Source organism: Lytechinus variegatus, chromosome 1 (assembly GCF_018143015.1).
Source record: "Lytechinus variegatus isolate NC3 chromosome 1, Lvar_3.0, whole genome shotgun sequence".
Classification (NCBI taxonomy): domain Eukaryota; kingdom Metazoa; phylum Echinodermata; class Echinoidea; order Temnopleuroida; family Toxopneustidae; genus Lytechinus; species Lytechinus variegatus.
The window spans coordinates 44,429,632-44,451,107 of record NC_054740.1 but is presented as its reverse complement, the minus strand read 5'-3'; the positions used below and the strand labels follow the sequence as shown (position 1 = coordinate 44,451,107).

Below are 21,476 nucleotides of genomic sequence, written 5' to 3'. Positions count from 1 at the left end.
CACCAAGCACTGCTGTTGCCCTTCTAATCATGCCCAAGGCTGTGAATTGATGAGGCTAGTTTAGAGGATGGCATTTCCCTGGTCAGATCAGGGAATTTCGTGGTCAGATAAAGGAATTCCCTGGTCAGATCAGGGAATTTCCTGGTCAGATAAAGGAATTCCCTGGTCAGATAAAGGAATTCCCTGCAGCCTGTTGCATAAAACTTTTTACCTGAGAAAACTCTGGTAAAAACTGAAAACTAAGGCTAGTCTGACTACTGCCATTGTCTTTAACACAGGGCAAAAACTCAGGTAAAAAATACCTGAGTTTTCTCAGGTAAAAAGTTTTATGCATCAGGACCCTGATGAGATCAAGAATTCCCTAATCAGATTCTGCATACAGAATGATGCTAGACAGTGTAGAAGATACAGCAGTGTTGCATGCAAACTACGAATGGGCTAAAAAGTTCCACTGTTAAATAATAGATTGTGTATTCGAAACCGCTAGAACCAGACCAATGAACTTTTATAGAAGCTAGAATAATGAAATGCATTTCCTATATCCGCCCATGTAATTGAGAATGATTTTTTTTATTATTATTCAGCCGTATATCAGAGGGGCATTTTTTTTTTGGGGGGGCGATGTTCCTTGCTATAATGAATTAAGAATCATGTGTTCATTTTCTTTTTATATTATATTTTAAAAGATATATCATTTACAATATTTTTGTACAATTAGCGGATATATTATTGTTAGAAGAAAAATCACATTATTCGTTTGTGTTTAATTTCAATTTCCTTTGCCCTTTTGTCGGAAGCGTAAGGCTTCATTTACCTCCTAATCATGTCAAAAAGGAAATTCTACTATTTCACAACCAAATATCTAAGATTCGATTGTAACAAGAACATGATCATGTAAAATAGATATCCCGTCAAATCTTATTCTCGGCTATCGCATTGGTTAAGAATGTTATCATGATTATAGTGCATTAAATCCTTTTTTATTTACGTTTTGTACCTTTTTATGGAATTGGGGTTTTAAGCCTTAAATGACTAAATATATAGGATGATATATCACTATGTTTAACATTATATTGTGTCAATATTATACATCTATGTACAAAATTTACATACAATGCTTGTGATTTTATCTATAAGAAATAAAATGTTTTTCTTATAAAAACCGAATATTTTATCTGTCAGCTGTCATTAATACGAGTAAAGCTACGCTTAACTGCAACCATCAACATCATAATCGTAATGATATTCACTATCATCATCTTCTTCTCCTCTCTTTCTTCCTTTCCTTCTCCTTCATCTTCTTCATCATCGTCATCACCATCATAATCATCATCATCGTCATCATCACCATCATCATCAGGATTGTTTATTGTCACCATTACCAATACCATCGTGATGATCAGTGGTGGCAAAATAGTCAAATATGACTAATCGCCACTCAAACCAACATAAGAAGAAGAGCCAAGAATTTCGACAGACCTTTTAATGAATATCTAATATTGTGATTGATTTTGACCAAATATTGAGAAAATAATATCGTATTCACCTTTTTCTGTTCGTTTCCTTTCTCACCTCATTTTTCATTTGCTTTTTTTTAATCGTGATTGTCTGTGTGTGGGGGATGCCCCATGCCCCTCCCCCATTTATACCCCAGTGATCATCATGATGATGGTCAATATGATTGAGCTGGAGACACGATGGTTCAGATAGTGATATCGCAATCCGGCAACCCAGATTCGCAACCGAGTTTATCCGCTAACATCCCTGATGGTAAGACATCACCATTATGATAGGAGAGGATGTTCATCAGTTGGTCTTCTCGTTCAAGAAGTTCATCTTCATCTTCAACTTCATCATCATCATCACCATCATCACCACCACCACCATCATCATATCATCATCACAACCTCCAGCAATCATAATCAACTTATTACTTTCTAAGTTTTCTCATCTCTATTTTCACTTGACACCAGAATAAATTTGACCAGAATTAAAAAAAAAGAAAACGATATCTACGTACAGTAAAGATCATAAGCGACTCATTATGCTATACATGTACATTACTGTATAGGACCCCACTGAAAACTTTCGAGCTTTCGTGAGTTATCCCGCCTAAGTCTGTTTTTAATGCTACTGTATATGGCAAAAGCTAATAATATACATTTGAAATTTAAGCGTATTAAGCTAAATAATTATTGCACCTTGACTCAGTCAATAAACAATTTAAACTTACACCGATTGATAAATGGTGATATTTTTTAACACTGACGAATAATTTTAGGATAATGCATGCAATGGGGAAATGAATGAATAATTTTAAAAATGTACTTCCATTTTTGATTGTTATATTTGTAGGTAAGAGATTATTGTTAACCATCTTCTCTTGATTTCACTCTTCAAACATCAGTGTGGGTCACTGCACTCCCTTGACTGCCGGATTTCTTCTTACAGAGGGCGCTATTTACATTTCCTTCTTCAGAGGCAATCTGGAATCCAAAGAAAGAAAATTTGAAACAGGGAATTCAAATAAAAAATAACATCAAAAATTGTCATGAATCAAATAATTAAAAAGAAAGCAAAATATTGCATTGGACTTATATAGGAGCTTCTGAAGTTTCTACAATGACCAATGGAATATTTGTTTTACCCTCGTTAAATTGTCTACTTTAGTTTGACATGATTACCATGATTGTGAGTAAAAAAAACTTTGACATTTCACAAATCCCCAATGTACATGGGGGGATATATCATAATGAATGCATAATCATTATACATGTATATGGCTGGAAAGAGTGTCTTCTCCCAAATAATTTGATACGATATTCATGTTGCATGTAATTCATGCTTGGATAATCAGTAGATATTCTTTGCAGTGATGTAAAGTTTGATTGGCAAGACTGCAATGAGTGAATCCAGATGCCAATGATGTCATAATCCTACACGAATCAGTGAACATATCTGCTAATCCATTTTAATTAAATTAACTTGAAAATTAATACTAGCATGTGTTTATTAATGGAAATTATTGAAAAGGTGGTGTGGAATGGATGTTAATGCAACCTTTGTAGGTTTATGACACCATTGACATCTTGATTCCTTTATTGCAGTCATGCCTTAATTTGGCGCAAATCAAAATTGACATCATTACAAAGAATATCTCCTGGTCATCAAAGCGTTAACACATACCACATAAATATGGTATGAAATTATTTGGGAGAAAATACTCTTTCAGGCTATAAATAATAACCATGTATATTTATGACATGTTTATTCCGTAAATTAGTGATTTTCGAGGTGTCATTTTTTTTTAATCACAAGGGTATATGAGAGTGTCCAACAGGTAGAAGACGTTCGTTCGTCAGAGCACTGGCCATTGACGTACTGGCAAGGAAGGATCTAGCATTTCTCAGAGGAGGGGGCATTTTTATTCAGAGAACAATTTCGACCAACAACAAAGAAAGTCTTCACTCCCAAATGAAGGTGATTTATATCTCGAAAAATTTGAAAAGAAAGTCTTCACTTGAGTATACACGAAAATTTATATTGTTTTCGGGGGGGGGGGGGGGCAAGCCAGATGTGCCCCCCCCTGAAAGCAATATAAATTTTGATTTTGATCCGCCACTACATACCGTTGACATGCCCACGGGGGGGGGATTCAATTTTTATAATCTTTATATCTTGACGTAAAAATCTATTCAGAATAGCGATGGGGGGGGGGGGGGTTAACACTTTACTGACCGAGGGGACAATTGACTTCTGAGCAGTGGCAGGGGTAGATAGTTCATCTGTGCCTGTCTCTGACGTGCCGTCAGAGGGCGACTTAGTAGGAGCAGGCATGCTACGACGACGGAGTGAAGCAACCAGCCTCTCCTGTTTTCCGCATCAGTTCGTGGTTGTCGAAAAAGAAAACAAATATATATTGGACGATGTTAGATGTTATACAGTGAAATATGGGGCCCATTTAAAAAAGAATTATAACTATGGTAACTTTGCTATTATTGTTACTACCAAAGTAACCTCGATTGTAATTGCGTTTGTGTAACCCTGTTACAACCTTTTATCATGTTTGAAGGTGCCATAATGGCAAAGTTACCATAATGTTAAAGGGGAAGTTCACCCTGAAGAAAACTTTGTTGTAAAAATAGCAGAAAATTAGTAAAAAATATTGGTGAAGGTTTGAGGAAAATCCGTTAAAAAGTAAGAAAGTTACTAGAGTTCAAAGTTTTGGATCTGTGACGTCATAAACGAGCAGCTGCCCCATGTGTTATGTAATATAAAATGCATGACTTTAAAATTTTTTATGGTTCCTGATTACTTAATTTTGTTTTCTTTTCATGATCGGGTGTGAAATGATTTGTCTATTGATATACAAAAGGTACAGTGAAAAACATTTTCTATTTTCTGAGAAAATGACATTTCTTTGATTTTTTACCATTCGCTATGTATAAATGCTGCTCGCATATGACGTCACAACTCAAATAATTGAAATTCTAATAACTTTTTAATTATTTGATGAATTTTTCTCAAACCTTCGGCAATATTTTTTATTAATTTTTCTGCTATTTTTACAATAAACTTTTTGTCAGGGTGAACTTCCCCTTTAACGCTTTGTGAAACGGGCCAATGAACTTGTTAAGTGAAGGAGAGAGACGAAAAATCAGCATGTATTAATGAACGTTTTAATTCATTGCCTCAATAAGGCCTTCACTGTGATTCATATTTTCAAAGGTCAATTTGTTCAAGGAACTTTCCAACTTTATTCACTTTTCATGATGTATTATGAGTAATAGCTCGAACTATAAACATAATACAAAACATTATTCATGAATCAGAAGCGATTTATTTCTTGAATAAAGACTTTCTTAGTTGGTCTTTGGACTTTGTGAGAAAGAGATAATTCAAGAATAAATGCCAACTCTTAACACTAAGGTAACCAAGATAACAACTCTGTATTTCCAGGGCCCCGTCATACAAAGAATTGCAATTGATCCAATCAATTGAAACTATGGAAAGCAAGTAAAGTCAACATATCTCTTATACCATTGAGAGCGCGCCTCCAACTTGAAAATAGAGTTAAATATGCTATTTCCTTCATACTCACGAGCTGTTAACATTATTGTCTACTCAAATAATTTTATTACCTTATATACACTTTAATAGGGCTATAGGTGATTGTGAACTCCAAAGTAAGCAAAATAAATAATTAATATCTGGTAATGCAGTTATTCTCATTACCAGGTCCCTTAGAGAGGACCTTGAGCCGTCTTTCCCATGCTTGCTTCCTAACAAACACTAAAATGCTTAGCTGTCCGGTAACAAAATAGCCATTGTCACCATCTATACCTACATGAGCGATGCGGGCACGGACGTTCAGCCAGATCCTTCGAAGCCCACAGGAGCCAAGTTCCTCCCTGATCTGTTTTTTAGAACGATAAATGAGATCAACGATGGACACCAAAAGCGCTACAGCTGTCCCTGCTAGCAGGATATAGAATACTCCAGCCAGCTTGTCCAGGTTTAAGGCTCGTGTGTCCGTCTATAAGGGAGAAATCAAAGCAGAAGTTTATTTCAGGTTTATCATGTCTATAGTTTTGTGATAAAGACTACAGATCCTGGCGATTCATGACAAGATTCTTTCGCAAAGCAAGTCAGAGATTTGCAAAAATACCAACGTTTTGTACAGAGTTCATGCCAAAATATGCTATTCCCCAAAACACTACCATTTACTTTCATTTCACTTTTATTTCCATATGCAACAATCAAAGAGAAAAGTGACATAGTATTGTACAATGTAGAACATTAAACTTAATAAAACAATGAGTTCGTAATAATATCCAATATGCAGTTCATGTAAGAGGTTTGGTATGGACGGGACTGCTGAAAAGCTGTGCTCGGTGTAGATTGCAGTCCCCACTTTAAAAATATTTTTTTCTAATATGAAAGCCATAACTGTACAGTCATTTGGTTACTTCGTTTAGAATTTAAAACAAAAATTGATATCCCTGATTGAGCTGTATGATGGCATATAGGCCTGTAATAGATCAACTGACTCACTCCATCTGTGTCATCCTTGACGCACTGTGATCTATTGACCCAATACTTCTCTTCCAGTCGGCGGAGGATGTCTCTTTCTCTTAACTCCAATATAGCCACAGTCAGTTCTTTCCTGCATGGCAGAAAAATTATATCAATTTGGATAAATTTCCTTTCTATACTGTTTATTCGTTTTAATAATTCACTTTTTGGGTTAGCAAAATACTGCTTTGGATATGGGAATATATCAATTACTTACCGATAATAACCGAACTATTTTTTGGAATATTGATTAGGTTAAAAATATTGTGAAAACTATAATACCACAGTAGTATTTTAATGCCAAGGTTATGGGTATAGAGACTCACCGAATCGTATATTTAAGAGTTTAATGGGTTCATTCCTTAAGGTATCAGACTACCCACCATCTACCATATATTCGGGTATATTTTTCTTCAATAATATTCACTATTACGTCATTCTCTGATTGGTACAAGCTAAAGATGGGGTCACCGCCAAATTGAAGCCCTTTTCCGTCTCTCGGAAGTTTTTTTTTCGTAGCTCGTCTGACAAGCTTTTTGGAGGCTTCCAGTTGATGGGGAGAATTAAAAGAAGAAAAGGTCGGGATCTGGACTACCCATCCACATGAACAGAATTTGACCAACTCTTCATCTTAGAACACTCCCATCGATCAACGTGACTGGTTCTCGATCATTCTTTATAATATCCATGAAGTGTTTCATTACAAAAATTTTTGTTCTGAGGCAATCAGTGCAAGAATTCCAGTAGCTTATTACAATATTGGGATAAAAATCACAATTTGTTTTATGATAATGCCCCTCCCCCATCGGAAACAATGAAACCCTGGTATAACTTACTGAAGTTCTACAAGATGCTTGGACACCGCAATGCCGTAGCTACTTGTACCTATCGGATCTCCTACAGCCATTGTATCACATGGCTTCTGTGTTTCTCTGTACTCGTTCATCTTAGACTCGAGGAGGTAAGCATACTTGCCGTCGCTCTCTCGGACGCGATTTACTCCGTCTTCCGTACTCTCTGCCAAAGGGGAGGGCTCAGTGTTAGCCATGAATGACCACATCTTGCGATACAGCGGATGGCTAGACTTCTGAAAGTTCACAGGAAAGGTAATTACGACAAACATAATTTTGTATTTCAAACTATAAGTAATGATTATTTACTGGTCACTTAGGTGCTTGGTGGTTCATTTTGGATCCCAATGCACACACTTCATCATGTTTTTTTTAATGGCTGATTGTAGATGTGGGGGAAACTATTGAGTTGTTACACTGTCTCAACAAGTAAAGATATTACAGCTGACTGTTTAATAATATTATCTAGTTTTTGTGGGTAGTAATATTTACAGGAGGCAATTTATGGATGATGAATGACTGGCGTTGCTATGATGAGTGTTGAGAATATCAATGGATACTAAGTGCAGCTGACAACCGTCACACATGCACATTTGGACAATCATAAATCCTCGTTTCACTCTATATCATTATGCATAGTAAAATTGACACTACACGTAGGTGGCGGTATACTATGGTTAGTCCAAAATCAAACTTTCAAAACTCTTAAGTTCTTCGGTCTATCCCCCTGTCAGTCCCATCAAACTATATTAAAGCATCTTATCCCATTAAGCTAAATGTTTTACTTCGAGTCTAAGCTAGGAGTCCGAATCACTAACCGCTATTTAAAGTTAATCGAATTGACATTTCGGACAAAGACGAAGATGACCCCGCTTAATATGTTACATCCACACCAAGAACACCTACTTCAAACCATCTGATTGGCAATTAGATCAACTTTATTCGGTCAATAGAGTCGGTTCCGTATGTGTGACTCTAACATAATGGTAACCTGGAGACAGACCTCGTCGTCGTCTCGTTACCTTTCTGGACTATACCTACCCTAAAGAACTCGACAGTGGAACCACCCTTGTGGACACCATACTGGATCTTGGTCTGAGCAGCCAGATCTTCAGCAGACTTGATAGGTGACTGCATGCTCTGAGTTGTAAGAAAGGCTGCTAGGTTAGCTGTGTATGATGAGATGATGATTAGAGTAAAGAACCACCATACTCCTCCCATAATGCGTCCAGAGATAGACCTACAATATTCAGAGGAGGCAACAAAATTGTGCAAATAACGTTATTGTCATTGCCAGACTTGATGATTGCATAGCGGCGGTTAGGGAGGTTCACTTTGCAGAGCAAGGTCCCCTGATGAAGCAAGTATAGGGTACTTTCTCTTCTGGTCTGAGGAAGGGAAGGATGAAGGGCGTAGTGGTCTAGTGGTTATGATTCTCGTCTATCAATCTGAGGGACGTGGTTCGATTCCAAGCCATGGCGTTTTTTTTTTCCTTCAGCAAGAAATCTACCAACAAGGTGCTTTACACTCAACCTAGGTGAGGTGAATGGGTGAATGAATGCCTTGAATGTTTCAGGGCGTAGCACGGCTAAAGCCAGGGTAATAATATCAGCGCTTTGTATCCTCAGGCAAAAGGCGCTTAATAAATCAAGTTATCATTATTATTAGGGATGAAAATAGATTCTCAGGCATTGCATTATATGATAAGGAGCTCCGAAAATAAAACGTAAAATGATGATGATAGTTACCTTGGTAGAATATCACTCCCTTGTTGCATGAGGGCGCCCAAAGCAAACCAGAGACTATTCAAGATGTAGAAGTCGTTCGTCCACTTCACTCCCTTACCGGCACCTGCTACTCTGTTGCCGTTAGAGACATCATCAGAATTATCTGTTTCGATACGCCATTCTGATGAGCTAAAGCGACATATCTATGTGACACAAGAATCGATATAATAAACCTACAGAAAGGAAGCGTCATAAAGTAATTAGCCAAATGACTTGAGTGAATTTGACTTTTCGAAGAGATCATTTACATGGATATTTTAACACCAACAAGGTGAAAAGTTTTCTTTTAGCCTGTAAAGGAAATAATTTGCATTAGATTGTAAGATACGGATTAAAAATTGATTTTTTATCGATTTGCAGAAGAAAATGGCAACAACATTTACACAGTGCTCATATTGATGGATGCCTACAACTATTCAGCTTTAAAAAATTCTTTGTTTGGCTCTTATTGCGGCATTCAGTTGAGGGGCATATACCAAAACTTAAAATAGGCTTTGAGTATAATTCAGTAGGCAGGGTGATAAGAAGGAAAGTGTCTGATTTACTGAAACCACATTATTTCAATGATTACCTGGAACATGATCATACTGACACCACATGTAGCTAAGGCAAGGCAAATCCATATCTCATTGGTAAACGGCTGAAAGAAGGAGAAACCCGATGGACGAGGTGATTTCATTTTCTTGATCATGATGCTAATGCCGAAACTCATATACGGTTTAGTGAAAGCGACAACACGCTCACGGTCGGTGTTGATTGTTAGAGGAGCAACCGATATATCAGCACTCTATAAAAGGAGAATATTCAGTATGTTATAATTTCAATAATTATTCAATTTATTCATTTAGGGGCGGAAAACATAATTATATCTCATTTGTGAATTATGAACGTTCGCTTGCAATCTTTTTCTGAAATTTATACAATAAGTAATCTACACTCATAATATCGACAAATAACAATAGATCTTTGGCAAAGAGCTGTTATTAAAAGGACAGAGTAAGTAAATGTGATCAGGACAGGAGAGCATTTCATGCAAAATAACTCGCCATGTCTTTAATCATTCACTCGACAGTGACAGTCAGTCATATGTGCTTCTCAGCCAATCGAAATCAAGGAAATTATCAGATTTGGTTCTTATTTTCAGATGAAAAGTGTTGACGAAACACTCCTCTCCCCGAGATTCCACAACACATACCAACGTAAAAAGGAGGGGGGGGGGGGAGACAGGGGGTAGTGGAATGGTGTCCATTACTTACTCCATACATGAGCTCCCCGATCATTCCGTCCCATTTTCCATTCTTCTGCTGTGTTCCATAGTTTCCATCCTTAACTAGCTGTATGCGATACTTGAATGGGTAGATCTCAACAATCTTCTTAAGAAGATCAACGCAGAATCCCTCATAGCGACTCGTTCCGTCCGGTAGGGTCACGTTCATCAAGAAAGGATCATCCTAGGGTGATATATGAATTTACATCGAGAGAATAACAAAAATGTACATTAATTGCTTGTCAAACTAAATGATAATGACAATATATAGTATTTATGAGGTGCTAATTATCTAGCTCCCTATTCATTGGCGCACTATATGTCACCCCAGCTATATAGCTCCAGCTGCTGAAGGTGCTTGGTGAAGGTGATTGGTGTATTCAAAGAATTAATCCCGCCGGGTATCTCACCAGGGTTGAGTGCAGCACCAGCAATGTGGGTATACTTCTTGCTGAAGTAAAATGCGCCTTGACTGGGATTCGAAATCAGATCCCTGTGACTGAAAGACGATAGTCAAGTACCATCTGCTCCCCGGGGGGGGGGGGGCACTCAGTATATAATGCATAGTGGGTATAGTGGGCAAATTTCCGTTCCAAGGCATAGCTGCATTTTTGCCTCGTTGTTTTGATGGTTGTTACTGGTCTCACTTCGTACTGGTCTCACTGGTCTTCAAACTGGTCGAAGTGGTCCTCGTACTGGTCTTACTGGATCAGTTTATTGTGTGTGTGTATTTGATTTTGTCAGACGTGTATCAGTCAGATATGATTATTTACGTCTGGGACCGACCTTTAACGTCACCATCCGAAAGACGTGACCAGGGCTCGAACCTCGAACCTCTGCATCAATTTGTAACTTCCCCACAGCTTGGATTACAGGCGCACGCCACAACGCCCAGTTGATCAGTTTATTACCTGCATTTGGTTTGTTATATACCATGGACAGTGAAATGTGATGGAAAAGATGGTTAGTAAATTAATCTTTCTGCTGTTATTTTGAATGTGATGTATGAAATTAAACATTTTCATTGTGAATAAGTTCACACACTTTTTTTGAAGGCTTTTAAACAACAATGAGTGCTATTGCAAGGATATTCCATTATAAATCCTGATTTTTCTAAAAAAAAACCCAGGAAATATGTAAATGAGGTAAACCACGTGATCAGCATCGTCAGAATCACTGGTATTACTGGTCTTGACCAGTTTAATTTCAAACATTGAATTACTTTAGACCAGTTGACTATATCAGAGGAATATATCTTGCTTTGATCTTCATCATACATTTTTTAGAGGAAATAATTATTTTAATGATAATATCAATACTTGATAATTATGATATTAATAATAATTACAATAAAAATAATAACATTAATAAGAATGATTACAACAATGATCATAATAATCATAATAATAATTGTGATAATTATAAGAGCAATGATGATAACAATGATAAATGAAAACGATAATAACTTTCTCTGAATTGCAAGATTCATTTTTCATAATTTGTTAAATGATCTACTTGAAATAAAGTCATTATCTATTGGACCAGTTATCAGAATGCAATTGTTTGAACTAGTCTCCAGTTCATTTTTACTGGTCCAGTTAAAAATCAACTGGTCCAGTAAACATATACTGGAAACCAGTAAAAATCTACTGGAAACCATTTATTCGACCAGTAACACCAGTTTAATGAAAAACAATTTAACTGGTATTACTAATTGCTTCAACTGGAATGCAATTGTTGGAACTGGTCTCCAGTTGATTTTTACTGGTCCAGTTAAAAATCAACTGGCCCAGTAAAAATATACTGGAAACCAGTAAAAAAAATTTACTGGTCTTACTGGCATTTCCTTCAGGGAACGCATAGCATTTTCTTCTTATCGAGAAAAAAAAAGAGAGAAATCCGCTCCAAAGCTTCGCATATTTTTCGTTACGCCGCTCCGATCGCATTGAATGAGCCGAAATTTTGGTGAAAAGCGGCCGCAGAGCTCCCCCGGCGGAGGCCGCGCTTCCTGCATCATGCACACATGACCGTTCCATAGGGATGCATACGCACTCACACGCTGGCGATCCGTTCCAAGGACCCCCGTTTTCACAAACATTTGTCGTTCCGAAGCCCGTTCCGAGGACCCTCCTTTTTACAATAAGCCCACTCCAAGGCCCCCGTTTTTTTTCTCGCCGGCGGCACACCCCCACCACTTTTTTGGTCGAGTGCCCCCCCCCCCCCGGGCATCTGCTTATGGAATGTCCTGCCCGCAACAGTGGTTTTGGCTAAGCCATCTGGAACCACTCACCCTTTGCTAGCTCTCCAGTCATGATGCATCTTTTTTTTCTTACTCATTTAATAAATTGAAGGTTAACTAATTTCTTGCATAGGGAAATTATGCCATAGCTTGGATTCGACCCCACGACCCTATGTTTCAAGGTCCGGAGACAAAGCCACTAAGTAACTCTCCATCGCTCAATAAATAATAAATAAAAACATTGAAAATATAAGTGCGACATTTATCAACACACGGCCCTAATGCAATTTCACTCCGAGAAAACTATTATTGCCCCTGGTAGAACTACCTCTTTAATCTGTCCACTTACCAAAACTGATGTAATAGTGAAAGTTCGGTTCTCGTAATCATGACTTCCTTTTCGGCCGTGGGTGTCACTATCAAAGAAGGATATTGAAGGGTCGTTTTTCTGATTCCATGTGCCAACCTGGAGTAAAACGACGGAGCGAGGGATGCAAAGATTAACACTGTTAAAACGGGGTGTTAAAACGTGTCTCTAAAGGACACCTCCCTAAGGTGTCACCATTATTACACCTTAGAATTAAAGATTGGACATACAAAATGAGATACAGTTAGAACCATATACAAATAACACCTTTGGCCTGTTTATGTTGAACTAATACTGTAAATTTAACACTAGGGTAAAATGAATGGTGTAATCCTCTGTGTTCCGGTTGACCTCTAACGTTACCGGCCTTTTTCCGTGTTTGACAGATTGAACTTCCCAAACCACTGCAGAAAACGTATCGAGGGGGGGGGGGGATTCCACTCCATTTTTATAAACAGAGATGTGAAGTGCAAATCATGTAAAAGTGAATTAATGTTGCCACAGTTTCACCGGCCAAACCGATTCTAGACATTCTAAAAGTATTACATTATATCCAATGATATTATCATAACTCGGATTGAAGTCGCTTTCATTGGTGATTGTATCGCATTAACGGATTTGTGTATCCACATTCTTACTTGTTCCAGGACGCCATTATGAAGACCAAGTATCTGAAGAGAATAGTTGGTCCTCGATCCATTTTCATCGAATTGTACCCGTCCACTTAATTGATCTGTTGCAGTCTGGAAAAAACAACAACACCAAAACAATTTGAATTTGCAATGATCAGAGTTTAGGAATAGACCTGTTGTCCCTGTCCATCCAGTACGAAATGAATTTACGAAATGAATTATGTTCTCCTGAATATAAACCCAGTGTACAAAAGAGTAACATTATTTACCTTGGTACTGAATTATATATTCAGTCGCTTTTATTCTCACCTCCATAACAGAAGCGAGACCAAGTCGCCATTTTGCTGACGGCGTCGTCAACATGGAAATCTGAACCTGAGGTTAAGATTTTTAAATGTAGACCTAGTTTTTGAAACATGGACATACGGATAATCAAGTGCAACTGGACATCCTGCTTGAGTTTCAGATCACATGAGACAGGTCATTCATGAAAAATTTCTATCAAAATCCTAGAAAATCTAAAGACTGAAATAATTGCAAGAATTGTTTGGCCTTTTAATACCCCTTTTCCACTAGGGCCAGGACAGCATCAGGACAAGGTGCGGAATGTAATAATTGCAATCCGCGACCATTCCGCAACCTGTCCGGACATTCCTGGGAGTGTCCGCACGCTGTCCTAAACCCTTCCTGATGTTCGGGAAATCAAAATTTGTCCGCATCCAAATTTTGGTCTCGACCAAAATTTCGACGCGGATATTGAATTCCTGACACCTTCGGGATCCTGTCCTGACGATGTCCTGATGATGTCCTGCCCTTCCTAAACCCTTCCGCGTCTTCCGGAAACAAACCGCAATCAGGTCAGCTTCAAGAAGGAAAGAAGAAACCATGCGGAATGTTTCACGAACGTGCGGATTGGAATAAGAAGGCAAGCGGACAGTTTCAGGAACGTGCGGACAGGAATAAGAAGGCAGTCGGACTGTTTCAGGAACATGCGGACTGGAATAGGATGGCAAGCGGAGTGATTCAGGAATGTGTGGATCCAATGCTAATATGCATGGAACGAGTACACTATTAGCAAAAGCCATTTGAGGTCAGTGAGGTAACGGGAAAATACAAGACAATAAAATTACAAAATGTAACGAAGTACGGGGTCAAGGGGCCTAATTAGTATATCACTAAACAAACCTGAGAACTTAATATTTCAAGCAGTGTTTTAAACATATTACGCGAGCGCAAAGCACGAGTTGATTTTTTTTTAGGGGGGGGGTTACAGACTTGAAGGAGGAATATTTCAAGAATTTTCTACTGATCCGAAAAGTGGACTTTTCAAATATCTCTTGCAATAGTTAAGCTCACCTGGCAATGATGCGAGCAGATTATTTTGTTCTGTACTAAACATAAAAAGATGTTTCATGCAACTTTTGTGAACTAGATTATTTTACTGTACTCGACTGAAAAAAGGGAACGTATAGGCAGCGCTTGACTTTACGAATAGGACAAATATCATAACAAAACTAATAATACAGGTATAGATTTCAAATTTTAATTCAAGTTTATATTCCTATTGCATTTTAAGCACTTTGTTTGATCATAAATGAGATGTCATTAATAGGAAATAATTATAATAAATAACAAGTTTATAAATATCGCTTTTCTCAGAACTAGGACACGACAAGGACTGTTTGCGTATTGTCGTAGGACATTCCTGGGACTGTCCTGGGACAAGATTATCTAAATAAATTTGTCGGCGCTCGGCGCGGACAGAATGCAGATCGTATTAGGACAAAACCAGAGACATTTTGGACAACGTCACGAGTGGTAAATTCAAGAACTAGGACAATCATGATAATTTTTGGACAACTTGCGAATACTCCAAGAAAATTATTGTTCATATATTTGTCATGAATTTAGGGGTGTTATTTGGGGTTTGGGGTGCGTTTTTAAAAAGAAACCTTGATCTTGTTATTAAATCCGAATTAGGAGCAGTCGAGAATAAAGAAATTCGGCATGAAATTACGCTATTTTTAAACATTTTTCGACTGCAAAGACTATATAGGATTTTCTTTTATTTCAAATCAAATTGCATACATTAGTGGAAATCCCAGGGGGACAGGGGGACGCGTCCCCTCACGCTTTTAAAATATGGGGCATTTGATATCAAATGCCCCCCCCCCCATTTTTGGGAACGAGCAAACATTAAAAAATGGAAAGAGAGGAAAAAGAAAGACGAGTGAATAAAATAAGATGAAGTGGGGGATTTCATGTCACTATGTTAAATTTTCGCTCACTTTGTGCTCGCATTGCCTACTCTATTGGATACATAGCTTGCTCAATATACTTATATTGAGCTCAAAATATCAAGTTTGAAGTAAATATACAAAATATTTCTCGGACACTGAGTTTTAAATTTGTTTGATTTACAAATAGATTTTATAGATCTGTTAAGCTCAATATAAGTCTATTGAGCAAGTTATACATCTCATAGATTAGGCAATGCGGGCACAAAGCGTGAGCGAAAATTTAACGTAGTGACATGAAATCCCCCCCCCCCCATCTTATATAATTCACTCGTCTTTCTCCTCTTGTTTTTCCTCTTCGTTTTCTCTTCTCTTTTCCCTTCTGGTTCTTTTCCCTCTCTGTCCATTTTTTAATTTTTTTCTCGTTCCAAATATTGGGGAGGGGGGCATTTGATATCAAATGCCCGCGCCCCTTCCAAAAAGTGAGGGGACGCGTCGCCCCTGTCCCCCTGGGATGTCCACCAATGTATGCAATTTGATTTGAAATAAAAGAAAATCCTATATAGTCTTTGTAGTCGAAGAAGACCAAAATAACACCCCTAAATTCATAAAAAAAATATATGGATGATAATTTTCATGGAGTATTCGCAAGTTGTCCGATTGTCCTAGTCCTTGAATTTTAACACTCGTGACGTTGTCCTAAATGTCTCCGGTTATGTCCTAATACGATCTGCATGCTGTCCGCACCGAACGCCGACAAATTTATTTAGATAATCTTGTCCTAGGAGAGTCCAAGGAGTGACCTACGACAATACACAGACAGTCCTGGTTGTGTCCTAGGACAAGATCATTTGCATAATCTTTTACGGAATTTGGTTGCGGACAGCATGCCGAAATGACAAAAGTAGCTTCCGCAACCCTTCATGGTCTTGTCCGCGCCCTAGTGGAAAACCGCCTTGAAACATTCCGCATGGCTTTTTCTTCGCTACTTGAAGCTGACCTGATCGCGGATGGTTTCCGGAAGACGCGGAAGGGTTTAGGAAGGGCGGGACATCATCAGGACATCGTTAGGACAAGGTCCCGAAGGTGTCAGGAATTCAATATCCGCGTCGAAATTTTGATCGAGACCAAAATTTGGATGCGGACAAATTTTGATTTCCCGAACACCAGGAAGGCTTTAGGACAGCGTGCGGACACTCCCAGGAATGTCCGGACAGGTTGCGGAAGGGTCGCGGATTGCAATTATTACATTCCGCGCCTTGTCCTGACGCTGTCATGGCCCTAGTGGAAAAGGGGTATTGTAATCATATGAATTTATAAAAACGAATATCCACTCAGTAGTCGATCAAAAAAAAAGTTAATATCACGCTTGGATGGATAAAATAATATTATCGCAATGAGCCGATCCTGAATATTTCGAAAGAAGGTTTGCCGGAATCTGATAACTAAGAGACATAGTCACGTGACAGCGACCAAAGTTACCTAAGCATCTCCTGGGATATCCACTCAGTAGTCGACCCCCCCCCCAAAAAAAAAGTTTACATCATCCTTAGATAGATAAAATGACCACTTATCGCGTAAAGCGGTTTCACATATATTTTTTTTTTATAGGAATAAAGGGACTGCTTGCAACAGAAAGTTTTTAAGCGCTCTTCCACCCGGCTCTGACTGAACACGTCAACAAGCTGAATAGATGGAAAACAATTTCAATTATCTTTTAATAGGCAGTCCTAAGGAGCTTTAAGAGATGGAGAACCATCCAACACAGTTCCTTTAAAGCCACTTAGACGCCACGAGGATAGAGTATGTCAGGCTCTATTTGATTTTTGCTGCCCAATTTCAGACAAAGATTCCTGCCTTTTAACGGACTTACTGACCAGTGACAAAGGGGAATATGCTATTGTAAAAAAGATAATCACTTCGCGCTGTCCCTGGCACATATTATGAGCAGCAACACTGCTAACTTTTACCGGAGAAATCAAAAATAAATGGCATTAATTATTCTTGAAATATAATATACAAATCACTCGACTGGGCGCATGTGACGGCTACTGTGACACACCACATATAGATACATTCCTACAAATCAAAAATCAGTTTTGGTAATGATGTGAAAATCTGTAAAACTTTGATTGAAAATTGTCAAATTCTGCAGGGTTTTATCATATAATATTTCGCCCAATTTCTGGAGAAAATAAGGCTTTAAGATATGTTTCGTCATGTGTTTAATATCGTTGTTTTGTGATCAAATAAAATTGGAAATAACAATTCATTCTCAAATTATGTATTTTCTACACAATTCGCTTTTTATTTCTCCCTTGAAACTGGCAGCATAGGTTGCCACCAAAGGCTACAGTGCACCTGTGCATGTATGAGCTACATGAATTAATCTACCATTTCTACATTTCGTTGTAACTCCATCTCTTAATTCTCCTCGTCCATCCTCAGGCATGCTCCTTTTTAGTGCTGAACTACAATCATCCCCTTACCACTGAGCTTCCGATTCACCCATATAATAATTATCTTTCGGTTCAAAGATTTTAGTTCATACCCTTTTTATAGCATCAAGTAGTTCCGGTCCCACCGTTGAGGATACTGTCTCTGTCATGATATCTGTGCCATCCCTGACATGCTTAAAACAAGTGTGAAAGGTATTGACCTTTGGTAGCGGTAATTGTCTACCACTTTCATGTATTGAACGAGCTGCAGCTACGGCTACTCGACACAGATCATGGGCAAGGATCGCCTCGTACTGTTATATCAAAAGAAATGAAAAATAAGTGATGCATAAAATTGGTAAGTAAAAAAGTAATCGATAACTCGTTAAAGTGCATTAAACTATTTTTACCTTTCGCCTGCCCCCTTTTAACACTTAAATGATGATGTATAATTAAATGGATTGTGCTAGAAATAGGACATCGAGCAAGTTAATCAAATTAAGCATCATGCACATCTCATAAAGTGTGCATCAGAGTCGATCACAGAAAATGAGATTCTTACAAAAAATTCAACATTTCAGTATTGAAGTTCCGATAATTTGCTCACATTTTCATGTCCTGTCATTTAATCAATGATTGAAAATCTTTGATATGATTTATTTTGTTCGTGCGTGTTTCCATATATTTTCAGTATTTTTACAGTTGAAAATAATTTGGCGTAAAAGAAAAGCAGCTTGACCATGACTGTCATGACTGTTGACGCCTTCTCTTCCTTACCCATCCTTGCTATTTGCTTACCCCTACTTCTGTATTTGCAAGCGTTGGATGAGAGTATCTAAACTTGTCTGACCAATCACCGAATAGCTCATGATATGCTTCACTACTCTTGTTGGTGATCAATGAGAATCCAGTCAGGTTCATTCCTCCAAAAGACATGTTACTTGTATCTATCGTGTCGAAATCCTGTAAAAAAAACAAGGCCCGTCTTAACGGTTGCGATAGATCCGATCAACCAAGACTACAGATTGCCAGCAACGTCGTAATCTAGAAAGCATGTTTGTTCAAAATATTTTCTAGATAATAATGCATACTCTGCATTCATCGTTGTTTTGACAATTCAGTGCGCTTCCAGTTTGATTACAAGGATTTTTTAATGATAATGAACAGGAGCCTTCTGGTAAGCCTCCCTATCAAAATATAATGCATTAACTGAAATAGCAAGACACCTTGTTATTGCATAACCGATGGGAGGGTTTTGTTCTTTTTGGAAGCCCCTATAGTTATGGCTGTCATAAGTTGTTCTGAAGTCGCATGTGACATGCATGTATATCAAGATATTTTCCAATATTCCCAATCATAATTCAACATGTCAATTGTTCAAAATTTGAATGTAAATAGCGCTTTTCAACTGATGTCTAAAGCGTTTAGAAATCTGATTATCATTATCATCATCATTTCATATAGCAGAGTGAATAAAAATCATAACTAATAATTATTGTTAGTATTTGGTACTATAAGGAATAAAATTACGTACGTCTTTCGTCCAAAAGAATTTTCCTTATAGTATGTGTCCTCTCGTTTTCCTCATTCTGGTGAAGTACTTTTTAGCCTTGCTTTGAATTTATCGTATTGGAACAACACATAAAAATAAATGATATCTTACCAAATTCAGATAAACCATGTGATAAGATGCAGTTGTCATTTCGAGATCTATGGACTGTTGAATATAAATAAGAAAACGATGCAAACCGAGTCACAATTGCAATCATTTCAACACAACGATTACTTCTATAGATTCCTACAACATTACATTAGTCACAGGGACATACATATCCGTTTTAATGAACACCTTAGCATCACTACTGGGGGGGGGGTTTACATCCCAAAGTCAGGCAATATCTCAAACCAATAGATAATAATCAGATCAATTTGCAATTTTTCAAACATAATTTTGGTAACCATTTCAAGATTTTTAAAATACATGTACCACATGGAGGGGTCCTGAGAATGCTGCTTTGAAATGCAATGTCAGTTTAAAGTTCGAATATTATCGACCATTGCGATTCTCCGCATATTCCCAAAATTAAATAATATTTTCTACACAGGCTACGGTATTCTGTCCGAAATTAAACCTAATCCCTGTTGTACCATATCCAACTTGCTATGTAAAATTCATATCGCGAGTCTTGTCTATATTCTAAATCACTATTTCTCACTGTACGCGTATTGTCTGTGTTTCTGCACTTTGTCGTTATCATTTTACAGTCACTACAGTGAAACCGACTCCATATGCTGGTCGATGTTTTGCATCTTGTCAGTATGGAATCGGTTTCACTGATTACCATCAATCAGTGATGTGAAGCAACAACCAAAACTAATAGTTACATTTCGAAGAACAGTATCGGTCAATGGTAGATTGGCATCACAGATGATCCTATGTTTACCGGTATCCTTGAGTTCGTTCAGGGTCTCGTTTACCGAATCAATGTTGATACGTCGATGGGTCACTTCGATACCCAGAGGTCGAATCAAATCTAAGAAGTTATGAAGCCGGAGAAACCCTAGATTGGAAGAGGAAATCATGAACTCAAAGATGCAATTTCATCGGCTAAACCAATTCCAGGCCGATATGAGGTTATTCAGAGTCAGTGTCGTTAATGTGTCTGAGGAATAGGTTTGTCGAGGTTTCATATACTCGACTTATATCTTACATCTTTGAGTAATATATGCCAGTAATATTAACTTATCAAGGGAAACTAAGATGTTAAGAGGCTAGCCTCTACTTTGTCTTTAACATCATGTGTCGTTCTTGGGATTTATGCCATAGGGTTATTTATCTGAGAATCAAGTAGCACAAAATATGCTATTGACTTTGTTAAGACATAAGTATGCCATTTTCTTTCATACACACTGCATTGTCAAACAAGATTTAGTGGTTGCTACAAATTATGCAGGGCTACTAAGAGGTTTAATTCCCCTTTCCCTTGGAAACAGTATGACCTGTATTCCTTGGTTCCTTTAGGCACCTTACGGAGAATGTCTTGCCCAATTTAGGACAAAGAGGTTTAGAGGTTTAGGACAAAGATCTAGTTTTCGCCTGGGATGGATTCTACAACATAGAAATTCTATTGAAAATGCCCGTCAAATCACACAGCTGAGAGGTATTTGTCGAATATTGGTGAACCGGGACAACCGAACGTCGTAAGGTTCTGAGCTGACGAAAAATGACAAATTATGTCGGTTTTCCAAAGTCCAGAGGGAGCGTGTAATGAAATGACTTGTCAGACGTTTTATCCGTCAATTCCTGTTTTATCCGACAGTTTCCACTGTGACAAAAATACCTAGCCAATCAATATCAAAGAAAGTTGTCAGATCTGACAACTTGTCAGACAGAAGTGTTGATGAAACGCTCCCCAGGATGAAACTGCTGTTTTGAATCAACGATTTTCGACAAATACTGATTTGTAAGGAAAGGCTTTTAACAAGATTTTCCTTGTGAAGTACCCCAAAAACACTATCGGGAACAGCAAATCGTCATGTTTCTTTATTGGACTCCGTCTTGTCATGGTTGCAGGTATTTATT

General features: G+C 37.9%; 1 protein-coding gene across 1 annotated transcript in view; it reads right to left on the bottom strand.

The window, feature by feature from the left end:
• Positions 1–219: 219 nt before the first annotated feature.
• Positions 220–21,476, bottom strand: part of LOC121414973 (glutamate receptor 2-like) — a 29,801-nt gene continuing 8,544 nt past the window's right edge. The window contains exons 4-18 of the mRNA XM_041608020.1: positions 20,279–20,454; positions 19,557–19,610; positions 18,692–18,856; positions 18,007–18,207; positions 13,225–13,329; positions 12,569–12,685; positions 9,970–10,164; positions 9,285–9,500; positions 8,675–8,856; positions 7,968–8,166; positions 6,912–7,162; positions 6,055–6,166; positions 5,348–5,536; positions 3,739–3,870; positions 220–2,486 (exon numbers count right to left, since the gene is read on the bottom strand). Of these exons, the coding sequence (XP_041463954.1) occupies positions 2,397–2,486; positions 3,739–3,870; positions 5,348–5,536; positions 6,055–6,166; positions 6,912–7,162; positions 7,968–8,166; positions 8,675–8,856; positions 9,285–9,500; positions 9,970–10,164; positions 12,569–12,685; positions 13,225–13,329; positions 18,007–18,207; positions 18,692–18,856; positions 19,557–19,610; positions 20,279–20,454 (2,384 nt within the window). The 3' untranslated portion in view covers positions 220–2,396. The remainder of the gene's footprint in view (positions 2,487–3,738; positions 3,871–5,347; positions 5,537–6,054; positions 6,167–6,911; positions 7,163–7,967; positions 8,167–8,674; positions 8,857–9,284; positions 9,501–9,969; positions 10,165–12,568; positions 12,686–13,224; positions 13,330–18,006; positions 18,208–18,691; positions 18,857–19,556; positions 19,611–20,278; positions 20,455–21,476) is intronic.